Source organism: Zosterops lateralis (assembly GCF_965231275.1).
Source record: "Zosterops lateralis genome assembly, chromosome: 34".
Taxonomy (NCBI): Eukaryota; Metazoa; Chordata; class Aves; order Passeriformes; family Zosteropidae; genus Zosterops; species Zosterops lateralis.
Genome location: NC_139794.1, coordinates 998,645 through 1,011,851, shown reverse-complemented (window position 1 = coordinate 1,011,851; position 13,207 = coordinate 998,645). Strand labels below are relative to the sequence as shown.

General features: G+C 57.1%; 1 protein-coding gene across 1 annotated transcript; it reads right to left on the bottom strand.

Moving 5' to 3' along the window:
* Positions 1-914: 914 nt before the first annotated feature.
* AP1S1 (adaptor related protein complex 1 subunit sigma 1) lies at positions 915-7,636 on the bottom strand. The gene is made up of 5 exons (XM_083881549.1): positions 7,588-7,636; positions 6,116-6,294; positions 4,148-4,256; positions 2,904-3,041; positions 915-1,690 (listed from the first exon to the last, which is right to left on the bottom strand). Exons 1-5 carry the CDS (start codon positions 7,588-7,590, stop codon positions 1,643-1,645), a joined length of 477 nt encoding a protein of 158 aa, XP_083737675.1. The 5' UTR covers positions 7,591-7,636; the 3' UTR covers positions 915-1,642.
* Positions 7,637-13,207: the final 5,571 nt, after the last annotated feature.

Below are 13,207 nucleotides of genomic sequence, written 5' to 3'. Positions count from 1 at the left end.
GCCCCTTCCCAGTCTCTCCCAGTTCCCCCCAGTCTCTTCCCAGTCCTTCCCAGTCCCTCCCAGTTTCCCCAGTCCCAGCTCCAGTCCTTCCCAGTCCATCCCAGTTCCCCCCAGTCCCCCCCAGTCCCCCCCAGTCCCTCCCAGTCCCCCGGGGGGGGTTGGCTGTAAATAACCCCCCGATCACTAATTTTGCTAAAGAATAAAAGTGACTATTTTAGTACGAGTTCCTCCTTTTCTTTGGGGGGAAATTTGGGATTTTTGGGGGAAATTTGGGTTTTTTGGGGGGAAATTTGGGTCCTTTGGGGGAAATTTGGGTCCCAAAGGGGGAAATTTGGGATTTTTTGGGGGAAATTTGGGTCCTTTGGGGGAAATTTGGGATTTTTGGGGGGAAATTTGGGACCTTTGGGGGATATTTGGGGTTTTTGGGGGGAAATTTGGGTCCTTTGGGGGAAATTTGGGATTTTTTGGGGAAATTTGGGATTTTTTGGGGGAAATTTGGGTCCTTTGGGGGAAATTTGGGATTTTTGGGGGGAAATTTGGTTTTTTTGGGGGGAAATTTGGGTCCTTTGGGGGATATTTGGGACCAAAAGGAGGAAATTTGGGACCCCCAGGGATAAAAACCCCAAAAAAAGTGTAAAATAACCCCAAAAACGGATAAAATGACCCTAAAATGGGACAAAATAACCCCAAAAGGAATAAAATAATCCCCAAAATGAGGTAAAATAGCCCCAAAATATAAAATTATCTCAAAAATGGATAAAATAACCCCAAAAAGGAACAAAATAACCCCAAAAAGTGACAAAACAACCCCAAAAAACCCCCAAACCGACCCCCCAAAATTCCCTTTTTTCCCCTCCCACCCCCAATAAAAAATCACCAAATTCAGGTCGATTCTTCACAGATTTTATTCCAAATTTTATTTCTATTTTTTTTATTTGGGGAGAGGATCAATGTGGTCCCATAATTAAAGTTGGGGGGGGTCCCAAAAATTTATTTTTTTTTGGGGAAAAAAAAACCTCCAAAGGAATTTTTTTTCCTCCCCCCACAAAATAAAAATCAGCCAAAAATCTGAACTTTATTTTATTTTATTTTATTTTATTTTACTTTATTTTATTTTATTTTATTTTATTTTATTTTTGGGGGAAAAAAAACCCCAAAAAATAAAATTTAGGGACCCCAAAAAAATAAAATTAAGGAATCACAAAAAAATAAAATTAAGGAACCAAAAATAATAAAATTTAGGGACCCCCCCAAAATAATAAAATTTAGGGACCCCAAAATAATAAAATTAAGGAACCCCCAAAAAATAAAATTAAGGAATCACAAAAAATAAAATTTAGGGACACCCCAAAATAATAAAATTTAGGGACCCCAAAAATAATAAAATTTAGGGAACACCCCCCCAAAAAAATTAAGGACCCCCCAAAATAATAAAATTTAGGGACCCCCCTTATTTTACAATATATTTACAATTTTTGGGGGGTCTCTGGTTCTTCTCCAGGCTGGGATTGGTCCCTTGGGGTTCCCCCAAAATTTTTTATTTTGGGGGGTCCCTGAAATTTTTATTTTTTTGGCGGGAAAAACCCAAAAAATTTTGGTTTTTTTGGGGGGAAAAACCCAAAAAATTTTATTTTTTGGGGGGTTATGCCAAGCCCATTTCCTCCAGGACGCTCCGGGGGGATTCGTCTTCCTGAAAAAAAAGGAGGGGAAAAAAAAGGGTTAAATTTGTTAAATTAAATTATGGGGGGGTTAAGGGGGGGACCCCAAATTTGGGGGGGAAAAAGGGGGGAAAAAACCGAAATTTTTTGGGGAAAAAGGGGGGGACAAACCCAAAAATTTGGGGGGTAAAACCCAAAAATTTGGGGGGAAAAAGGGGGAACAAATCCAAAATTTGGGGGGTAAATGGGGGGGTAGAACCCTAAAATTTGGGGGGTAAAACCCAAAAATTTTTGGGGAAAAAGGGGGGGACAAACCCAAAAATTTGGGGGGATAAAAGGGAGGACAGTCCCTAAAATTTGGGGGGTAAAACCCTAAAATTTGGAGGGAAAAAGGGGGGACAAATCCAAAATTTGGGGGGTAAATAGGGGGGGTAAAACCCAAAAATTTGGGGGGACAAAAGGGGGAACAACCCCAAAGTTTGGGGGGAAAAAAGGGGGAACAACCCCAAAGTTTGGGGGGTAAATGGGGGGATAAAACCCAAAAATTTGGGGGGAAATGGGGGACACAACCCTAAAACTTGAGGGGGATAAAGGGAGGCAAAATCCTACAAAAACCTCCATGGATTTTGGGGTCCCCCATCCCTCCCCAGGCCCATTTTTGGGGTCCCCAGGCCCGTTTTGGGGTCCCCCATCCCTCCCCAGGCCCGTTTTTGGGGTCCCCAGGCCCGTTTTGGGGTCCCCAGGCCCGTTTTTGGGGTCCCCAGGCCCATTTCGGGGTCCCCAGGCCCGTTTTTGGGGTCCCCAGGCCCGTTTCGGGGTCCCCAGGCCCGTTTTTGGGTCCCCTATCCTCCCCAGGCCCGTTTTTGGGGTCCCCAGGCCCGTTTTTGGGGTCCCCAGGCCCATTTCGGGGTCCCCAGGCCCGTTTTTGGGGTCCCCCACCCTCCCCAGGCCCGTTTTTGGGGTCCCCAGGCCCATTTTGGGGTCCCCAGGCCCGTTTTGGGGTCCCCAGGCCCATTTTCGGGGTCCCCAGGCCCGTTTTGGGGTCCCCAGGCCCGTTTTTGGGGTCCCCAGGCCCGTTTTGGGATCCCCAGGCCCGTTTTTGGGGTCCCCAGGCCCGTTTTGGGGTCCCCCACCCTCCCCAGGCCCATTTTTGGGGTCCCCAGGCCCGTTTTGGGGTCCCCAGGCCCATTTTTGGGGTTCCCAGGCCCATTTCGGGGTCCCCAGGCCCGTTTCTGGGGTCCCCACCTCCTGCAGCAGGTCGGCCTGCTCGATGGCCTTGAGGACGCTCTTCTTGGACGTGTCCTGGATCTCTCCCCCCATCACGAACTCGTCCAGGATGAAATAGGCCTTCTCAAAGTTGAAGATGATGTCCAGCTCGCACACCTGGACACGCCCAGGGGACACACCTGGTCACCCCAGGGGACACCTGGACACGCCCAGGGGACACACCTGGTCACCCCAGGGGACACCTGGACGTGCCCAGGGGACACACCTGGACACGCCCAGGGGACACACCTGGTCACCCCAGGGGACACCTGGACACACCCAGGGGACACACCTGGTCACCCCGGGGCACACCTGGTCACCCCAGGGGACACCTGGACACGCCCAGGGGACACACCCGGTCACCCCAGGGGACACCTGGACACGCCCAGGGGACACACCCGGTCACCCCAGGGGACACCTGGACATGCCCAGGGGACACACCTGGTCACCCCAGGGGACACCTGGACACGCCCAGGGGACACACCCGGTCACCCCAGGGGACACCTGGACACGCCCAGGGGACACACCTGGTCACCCCAGGGGACACCTGGACACGCCCAGGGGACACACCTGGTCACCCCGGGGGACACCCCAAATTCGGGGTGGGGATGGGCGGGGGACAGGGGGTGGGGGCTGGTGGAATTTGGGGTGACCCTGGAGAAGTTTGGGGTGGCCCTGGTGGTCCTGGGGGACTCCTGGTGGCACTTGAGGTGGCCCTGGGGTCTTCCTGGAGAACTTTGGGGTGTCCCTGGTGACCCCAGGATGTTCCCGGTGTGTCCCTAATGACCCTGAGGTGTCCCTGCCGTCCCCAGGCCATCCCTGAGGTGTCCCTGCTGTCCCCAGGCTGTCCCCAGGCTGTCCCTGCCGTCCCCAGGCCATCCCTGAGGTGTCCCTGCCATCCCCAGGCTGTCCCTGATGACCCCGGGATGTCCCTGCTGATCCCAGAATGTCCCCAGGCCGTCCCTGAGGTGTCCCTGCTGTCCCCAGGCCATCCCTGAGGTGTCCCTGATGACCCCAGGCTGTCCCCAGGCCATCCCTGAGGTGTCCCTGCCGTCCCCAGGCTGTCCCTGAGGTGTCCCTGCCGTCCCCAGGCTGTCCCTGAGGTGTCCCTGCTGTCCCCAGGCTGTCCCTGCTGTCCCCAGGCTGTCCCCAGGCTGTCCCTGCTGTCCCCAGGCTGTCCCCAGGCTGTCCCCAGGCCGTCCCCGGGCCGTGTCCCCACTCACGCTGCCGAAGTACTTGTCCAGCAGCTCGACGTAGCGGTGGATGAGCTCCAGCGTGATCAGCTCGTTGTCCTGGCCCTCGATGGCGCAGCAGAAGTACAGGCTGGCGTACCTGGGGGACGGCACCGCGCTGGGGACGTCCCCTGGGCCACCAAATGCCACCACGGGGCGCGGGGCGTGGCCTCGAGGAGAGCCCAGTGTCACCATGGTCAAACCGGCCGTGGTCAACTCATTGTGGTCAATTCATTGTGGTCAACTCATTGTGGTCGACCCAACTGTGGTTAACTCATCACGGTCAACTCAACCGTGGTCAACTCATCATGGTCAACCCAACTGTGGTCAACTCATTATGGTCAACTCATCATGGTCAACTCAACCATGGTCAACTCAACCGTGGTCAACTCTCACGGTCGACTCAACCATGGTCAACTCATCATGGTCAACCATGGTCAATTAATTATGGTCAACCCAACTGTGGTCAATACAACACGGTCAACTCATCATGGTTAACTTGGCCAAATTCAACCCAACCATCGTCAACCCATTGTGGTCAACTCATCATGGTCAAGCCAACTATGGTCAACTCATGATGGTCAATTCAACCATGGTCAACTCAACCGTGGTTAACTCAACCGTGGTCAACTCATCATGGTCAACTTGCCCATGGTCAAGTCATCATGGTCAACTCATTATGGTCAAGCCAACCATGGTCAACTCAACCATGGTCAACCCAACTATGGTCAACTCAACCATGGTCAACTTATTATGGTCAAGCCAACCATGGTCAACCCATCATGGTCAATTCAACCATGGTCAACTCAATCACGATCAATTGATCATAGTCAACCCAATTACAATGGTCAAGCCAGTCATGGTCAACTCACTGTGGTCAACCTAAGCATGGTCAACTCAACCATGATCAACTCAACCATGGTCAACCCATCATGGTCAACCCATGGTCAACCCAACATGGTCAACTCATCATGGTGAACTTGACCATGGTCAACCTGTCACGGTCAACCCAACCATGGTCAACCCATCATGATTAACTCATCATGGTCAACTCAACTATGGTCAACCCATCATGGTCAATCCAATACAGTCAAGTTGACCACGGTCAACCCGATCATGGTCAACTCAACCATGGTCAACCCATGATGGTCAATTCAACCATGATCAACTCAATCACAATGGTCAACCCAAGCATGGTCAAGCCAGCCATCATGGTCAACCCATCATTGTCAACTCATTACGGTCAACGTATCATGGTCAACTTGCCCATGGTCAATTCATTATGGTCAAGCCAACCATGGTCAACCCATCACGGTCAATTCAACCATGGTCAACTCAATCATGACCAATTCATCATGGTCAACCCATTCACAATGGTCAAGCCAGCCATGGTCAACCCATCATGGTCAACCTATCATGGTCAATCCATCATGGTCAACTCAACCATGGTCAACCCATCATGGTCAACCCATGGTCAACTCAACCATGGTCAACCCAACATGGTCAACTCATCATGGTGAACTTGACCATGGTCAACCTGTCACGGTCAACCAAACCATGGTCAACCCATCATGATTAACTCATCATGGTCAACTCAACTATGGTCAGCCCATCATGGTCAACTCATGGTCAACCCATCATGGTCAACCCAACCATGGTCAACCCATCATGGTCAACCCAACCATGGTCAACTCAACACAGTCAATTCAACTACGGTCAACGCAAGCATGGTCAACCCAACTATGGTCAATCCAATGTGGTCAACTCAACCATGATCAACTCATCGTGATCGATTCAACCATGGTCAACCCAACTGTGGTCAACTCATCATGGTCAACCCAACCATGGTCAACCCAACCATGGTCAACTCATGACGGTCAACTCATCAAGGTCCACCCGATCACAGTCCAAAAAAAAAGCTCAAATCGGGAAATTTTATTTTTTGAGTTATTTTTTTACCTCTTGTAGACCACCTTGAGGTCCCTCCACTCGAGGAAACTGCACATTTTGGGTTTCCGGGCCAGCACCACCTGCATCAGCTCCCGGACCATCTTCTTCTTGTCCTTGTCGGCCGTGGCCAGGTACCACTTCTGCAGCCTCAGTTTCCCTTGGCGGCTGAACAGCAGCATGAACCGCATCTGGGGGGGCTCGGGGGTCACTGGGAGGGACTGGGAGCACTGGGAGGGGACTGGGAGCACTGGGAGGGGACTGGGAGCACTAGGAGGGACTGGGAGCACTGGGAGGGACTGGGAGGGGACTGGGAGCACTGGGAGGGAACTGGGGGGGACTGGGAGTGAACTGGGAGGGACTGGGAGGGACTGGGAGGGGACTGGGAGAACTGGGAGGGAACTGGGGGGGACTGGGAGCACTGGGAGGGACTGGGAGGGAACTGGGGGGGACTGGGAGCACTGGGAGGGACTGGGAGGGGGGTTGGGGGGATTTTTTGGGAGTTTAGGGGGAATTTTGGTGAATTTTGAGCGAGTTTTGCGGGAGATTTGGGGGGATTTGGGAGGGTTTGGTGGGAGTTTTGAGGGGATTTTTGGGAGAATTTGGGGTGGTTTTGAGGAAATTTGGGGTTTTTGGGGGAGTTTTGGGCTATTTGGAGGAGTTTTGGGGGGTTTGGGGATGGATTTTAGGGGGATTTGGGGTCTGGGGAAGGGATTTTGGGAGGCTTTGGTGGGGATTTCAAGCCTTGGGAAGAGATTTGGGGAGTTTTGGGGTCTGGGGATTAATTTTGGGGTGATTTGGGGCCTCAGGAAGTATTTTGGGGGAATTTTGGGTCTGAGGATGGAATTTTGGGGGATTTGGGTTCCAGGGATGAAATTTTTTGGGGAATTTGGGACTTTGGGAAGGAATTTGGGGGAATTTTGGGGGATTTGGGGCTTTGGGATGGGATTTTGGGGGAAATTTGGGGGGATTTTGGGTCTGGGGAGGGGATTTTGGGCAGATTTGAGGTCTGGGGTTGGGATTTTGGGTCTGGGGAAGGAATTTTGGAAGAATTTAGGGTCTGGGGATGGAATTTTGGGGGAATTTGGGAGGTTGGGAAGGAATTTGGGGGAATTTTTGGGGGGGATTTGGGGTCTGGGGAGGAATTTTTGGGGGATTTTGGGGGAATTTGGGGTCTTGGAATGGGATTTTGGGGGGGTTTTGGGCTGGGCACGAAACAAGGGGGGTCCCCAGGGTGGGGGAGGGGGGGAAATGGGACGGGGGGGTGGGCGTGGCCTGTTCAGTCACGTGACACCGGTAAAAATCACGTGATAACGACTCCCGGTAAGGGGGGGAGGGGAAGGGAGGGGGGACTTTGCCCCTCCCGTGAGAACCCGAGGCCACGTGGTCGCCACGAGGTCAAAGGTCACCACTGACCCCTCCCCAAAATCCCCCGCACCACGTGACCGCCCCTCCCCCCCCCCCCCCCCCCCCCCCAAACTCACCATGGCGGCGTTTCCCGCGGGGGGGGCCGGGCCCGGGGGCCGGGCAGGGGCCGGGGGGGGTCGGGGGGGGGTCCCGGAGGGGTCCCGGGGGGTTTTTTGGGGAGGGGGAGGGGGTCGGTCGGGGCCGTCCGCGCCTCCGGCAGCGCCGCGCCGGGCCCGCCGCTTCCGGGTGTGACGTCACCACGCATGCGCCACAACGCCCCGAGGCGCGGCTTGTTCCCATAGAAACCAATGAGGGGGCGTGGCTTATCCCATAGTAGCACAAAAAGGGGCGTGGCTCCAAGAGGGGCTCGCTGCCGATTGGGCGGGAGGTTTCCATAGCTACAAAGGGGGCGGGGCTTGTCGCTGAGGTAACCAAGGCGCGGTTCCCGCCAGGGGGAGGTGTTGTCATGGTAACAAGAGGGGGCGTGGCCTCGTTATAAAGGGGCGTGGCTTGCCCTGGTAATGCGGTGATGGTTGTTATGGGGTGTTGCTATGGCAACGGAGGGTGGAATTTGGGGGGGAAAGGGGAATTTGGGGTCCTAAAGGGGAGATTTGGGGGGGAAATGGGAATTTGGGGTTCTGGGGTTGACCCCAAACCCAGGACAGGAGTGACCCCAGGACAGGAGTGACCACACAACTGAGTTTTTGGGGTGACCCCTCAATATATTAAAACTCTCCCCAATAAATTACAGCTCCCCCAGACCCCATGGGACCCCCAGTTTGGGGTCACCCAAGTTTGGGGTGTCCCAAGTTTGGGGTGTCCCAAGTTTAGGGTGACCCTGGTTTGGGGTGACCCAAGTTTAGGGTGACCCCATTTTGGGGTGACCCCAATTTTGGGGTGCTCAGGGCTCCGTCACCTGCCCCACGAAGAGGACGGTCCCTGTGAGGGGAGAGAGAGGGGTCAGGGAGCCCCCCCAGACCCAAATCTGTGGGGCACAGACCCCCAAACCCCAAATAAATGGGGCAAAGACCCCCCAGACCCAAATCTGTGGGGCACAGACCCCCCCAAACCCCAAATAAATCCGGCCATAAAACCCCCAAACCCCCACCCAAGGGGCCTGAATCCCCCAATCCCACACCCAGCTGCCCCAAACCCCCCTGGAACCTCCCCAAACCCCCCCAAATGCCCTTCAGACCCCCAAAGCCCCCCCCCAACCCTTCAAAACTCCCCCAGACCCCCCAAACTTCCTCAAAACCCCCCAATCCCACACTCAGCTGCCCCAGACCATCCTAAAACCCCCAGACCCCTCACAGACCCCCCAAAAGCTCCCCAACCCCCCAGACCCCCAATCCCTCTCAAAACCCTCCCAAGACCCCCCCAGACCCCTCCCAGACCCCCCAAAAAACTCCCCAAACTCTCCCCAAAACCCCTCCAACAGCCCCAGACCCCTCCAACTCCTCCCCAGACCCCCCAAACACCCAAAAAACTCCCCCAAAACTCCCCCAGACCTCCCCATACCCCCTCCAGACCCTCCTCAAACCTCCCCAAACCCCCCCAGAACTCCCCCAGACCCCCCAATCCCCCCCAAGATCTCCCCATACCCCCTGAAACTCCCCCAGACCCCCCTAAGACCTCCCAAAACCCCCCAAAACCCCCCCACAGCCCCCAAGCCCCCTCCAGACCCTCAAAAACCGCCCCCAGAGCCCCCATACCTGTGTGTCGGTGCCGGATGAGGAAGAGGAAGGGTCTGTCCATGAGGATTTCCAGGAGGGGCCATGCGGGAATAAACCACCGCGGCTGGAGGGGGGGATGGACAGTGAGACCCCTCCCCAAAATAAACCCCGCCCCACCCCCCGGTGTCCCCAAATGTCACCGACCTGAGGCCGAGGCCGCCGCGGTGCCGTTCTCGGTCACCTCCAGGCGCACCTTGTGCAGCACCGGGCCCAGCGCCAGGTGAGGCTCACCTGGGGAGGGGCGGGGTCAGGACAGAGTCCAGGGAGCTTGGGGACACCCCAGAGACACTGGGGACACTTGGGGACATCCCCTGAGCCACTGGGGACACCCCAGAGAGCTTGGGGACATCCCAGAGCCCTTGGGGACATCCCAGAGAGCCTGGGGACATCCCAGGGAGCCTGGGGACACCCCAGAGAGGCTGGGACACCCCAGAGAGGCTGGGGACACTTGGGGACATGCCCAGAGCCCTTGGGGACACTTGGGGACATCCCCAGAGACACTGAGGACACGCCCAGAGAGCCTGGGGACACGCCCAGAGCCACTGGGGACACTCCAGATGCCTTGGGGACACCTTGGGGACACCTCAGAGCCCTTGGGGACATCCCAGAGCCACTGGGGACACTTGGGGACATCCCAGAGAGCTTGGGGACATGCCGGAGACACTGGGGACACTTGGGGACACCCCCAGACCCCATGGGGACACTTGGGGACACGCCCAGAGCCCTTGGGGACATCCCCAGAGCTCTTGGGGACATTTGGTGACATGCCCAGACTCCCAGGTGACACCTCCAGACCCCATGGGGACACTTGGGGACATGCCCAGAGCTCTTGGGGACACGCCCAGGGAGCTTGGGGACATCCCCAGGGCCACTGGGGACACGTCCAGAGAGCTTGGGGACACCTTGGGGACATCCCAGAGACACTGGGGACATGCCCAGAGAGCTTGGGGATACTTGGGGACACTTGGGGACACTTGGGGACACCCCCAGGGCTCTTTGGGACACCCCCAGAGACACTGGGGACACGCCCAGAGAGCTTGGGGACACTTGGGGACATGCCCAGAGCCCTTGGGGACATTTGGGGACATTCCCAGAACACTTGGGGACACCTTAGGGACACCCCCAGACCCCTTGGGGACACTTAGGAATCCCTGGGGACACTCCCAGACCCCTTGGGGACACCTTGGGGATGCCCCTGGAGCCCTTGGGGACACTTGGGGACACCTTGGGTACACTTGGGGACCCCTGGAGACACCCTCAGACCCCTTGGGGACCCCTGGGGACACTTGGGGACACCCCCAGACCCCTCAGAGACACCCTGGGGACCCCCGGTGACCCCTTGGGGATATTTGAAAATCTCTTGGGGACACTGGGGACACTTAGGGAACCCTTGGGGACACTTGGGGATCCTTGGGGACATTGGGGACACTTGGGGACACGCCCAGAGCCCTTGGGGACACTTAGAGACACCCTGGGGACACTTGGGGACCACTGGGGACACCCCCAGACCCCTCAGAGACCCCTTGGGGACCCCTGGGGAGCCCTTGGGGATATTTGAGGATCCTTTGGGGACATTGGGGACACTTTGGGACACTTGGGGACCCTTGGGGACCCTTGGGGACACTGGGGACAGCCCGTACCTGCCATGGGGGTGAAGTTGGCGCTCTGGGGGTCGAAGGGGTCGCGGACCCCCAGGGCCTCCAGGGGACCCCGCAGGTCCCAGGACGTCTCCAGGGAGAACCTGAGGGGGGACACGGGTCACCTGGGGGGGCTGGCGCTGTCCCCGCGTGTCCCCGCGTGTCCCCGAGTGTCCCCACATGTCCCCAAGTGTCCCCAAGTGTCCCCGAGTGTCCCCACATGTCCCCAAGTGTCCCCAAGTGTCCCCCAAAGTCACCAAGCCCCCCAACGTCCCCACTTTCCCCAACGTCCCCACTGTCCCAAATGTCCCCAATCCCTCCAATGTCCCCAATCCCCCAATCCCTCAATGTCCCCAATGTCCCAAAATGTTCCGAAATGTCCCCAGTTCCCCTCAATGTCCCCAGTGTCCCCAACACTCCCAAAGTCCCCAAATGTCCCCAACATCCCCAATGTCCCCAAATGTCCCAAATCCTCTCAATGTCCCTGCTGTCCCCAATGTCCCCAATGTCCCCAAACCCCCCAATGTCCCCAATGTCCCCCAATGTCCCCAATGTCCCCAATCCCCCTGATGTCCCCAATGTCCCCCACTATCCCCAATGTCCACATTGTCCCCAATGTCCCCAATGTCCCCAAATGTCCCCAATCCCCCCCAATGTCCCCAGTGTCCCCACTGCCCCAAACCCCGCAATGTCCCCAGCTGTCCCCACTGTCCCCAACATCCCCAATCCCCTCAATGTCCCCAAACATCCCCAATGTCCCCAAATGTCCCCAATCCTCTCAATGTCCCCAAACTCCCCAATGCCCTCAATGTCCCCAATGTCCCCAATGTCCCCACTGTCCCCATTGTCCCCAAATGTCCCCATTGTCCCCAATGTCCCCACTGTCCCCATTGTCCCCAAATGTCCCTATTGTCCCCAATGTCCCCAATGTCCCCAATGTTCCCAACCCCCCAATCTCCCTGATGTCCCCAAACCCCCCAATCCCCTCAATGTCCCCACTGTCCCCACTGTCCCCATTGTCCCCAAATGTCCCCGCTGTCCCCACTGTCCCTCACCGTGGCAGCAGCAGCAGGCGGGGGGCGGGGCTGAGCCGTGTCACCCAGGAGGTGACAGCGCGCGCCTCCAGCAGCCGCCCCAGGGTGACAATGGGGACATCGCGCTCCAGGGGTGACACCAGCACCAGGGTCACCTCCCCCCCGGCGTAGGGGACCTCGGTCACCGTGAAGGGGACACCCGAGGGGGACTCGAAGTCACCTGGGGGGTGACAATGAGGGGACAGAGGGGTCAGAGGGGACACTGGAGGTGACATTGAGGGGTCAGAGGGGACATTGGGGGACACAGGGGGTGACAATGAGGGTGACATTGAGGGGACAGAGGGGTCAGAGGGGACATTGAGGATGACATTGGGGGTGACATTGAGGGGACAGAGGGGTCAGAGGGGACACGGCGGTGACATTGGGGGACAGAGGGGACATTGAGAGTGACATTGAGGGGACATTGGGGGTGACATTGAGGGTGACATTGAGGGGTGGGGTCAGAGGGGACACTGGGGGACACAGGGGTGACATTGAGGGGACAGAGAGGTCAGAGTGGACACTGAGGGTGACACTGAGGGGACACAGAGGGTGACAGGAGGAAGACGGGCAGGGTGACACAGGGACAGACAGGGTGACACAGGGGGTGACACAGGTGACACAGGTGACACAGGAGGTGACACAGGTGACACAGGAGGTGACATCTCACCGCAGCGGAAGCGCCCGGCCAGGGCCACCATGGGCACGGTGACATCGGTGACACAGGGGGTGACACAGGGGGTGACACAGGTGACACACAGGTGACACAGGGGGTGACACAGGGAGTGACACAGGGGGTGACACAGGTGACACACAGGTGACACAGGGGGTGACACAGGGAGTGACACAGGTGACACACAGGTGACACAGGTGACACAGGTGACACAGGGGGTGACACAGGTGACACAGGTGGCACAGGAGGTGACACAGGTGACACAGGTGACACAGGTGACACAGGTGCCATCTCACCGCAGCGGAAGCGCCCGGCCAGGGCCACCATGGGCACGGTGACATCGGTGCCATCGGGGCGGCGGAAGGGCCGGGGCCGGGTGGCCTTTGGGGACACGGGGACCCCCCAGAGCCCCCCAAAGGACAAGGCCGAGGCCACCACCAGCCGGGTCTGGGGTCCCACGGCCCCGGGGGGGACCAGCCCCGTCACCAGGCCTGGGGGGAGGGAGGGGACAGCAGTGTCACCTGTGGCCACGGGAGTGTCCCCAGGGCCACCAGTCCCCCCAAAAAAGGGATCTGAAATTA

Bases quoted from the DNA above. Each gene is read 5' to 3' on its own strand.
- AP1S1 (XM_083881549.1), bottom strand. The intron at 4,257-6,115 runs GTAAAAAAATAA...GCCGTCCCCCAG, and splicing joins CTCAAGGTGGTCTACAAGAG to GTACGCCAGCCTGTACTTCT. The intron at 1,691-2,903 runs GTGGGGACCCCA...CTTTTTTTTCAG, and splicing joins AGGCCGACCTGCTGCAGGAG to GAAGACGAATCCCCCCGGAG.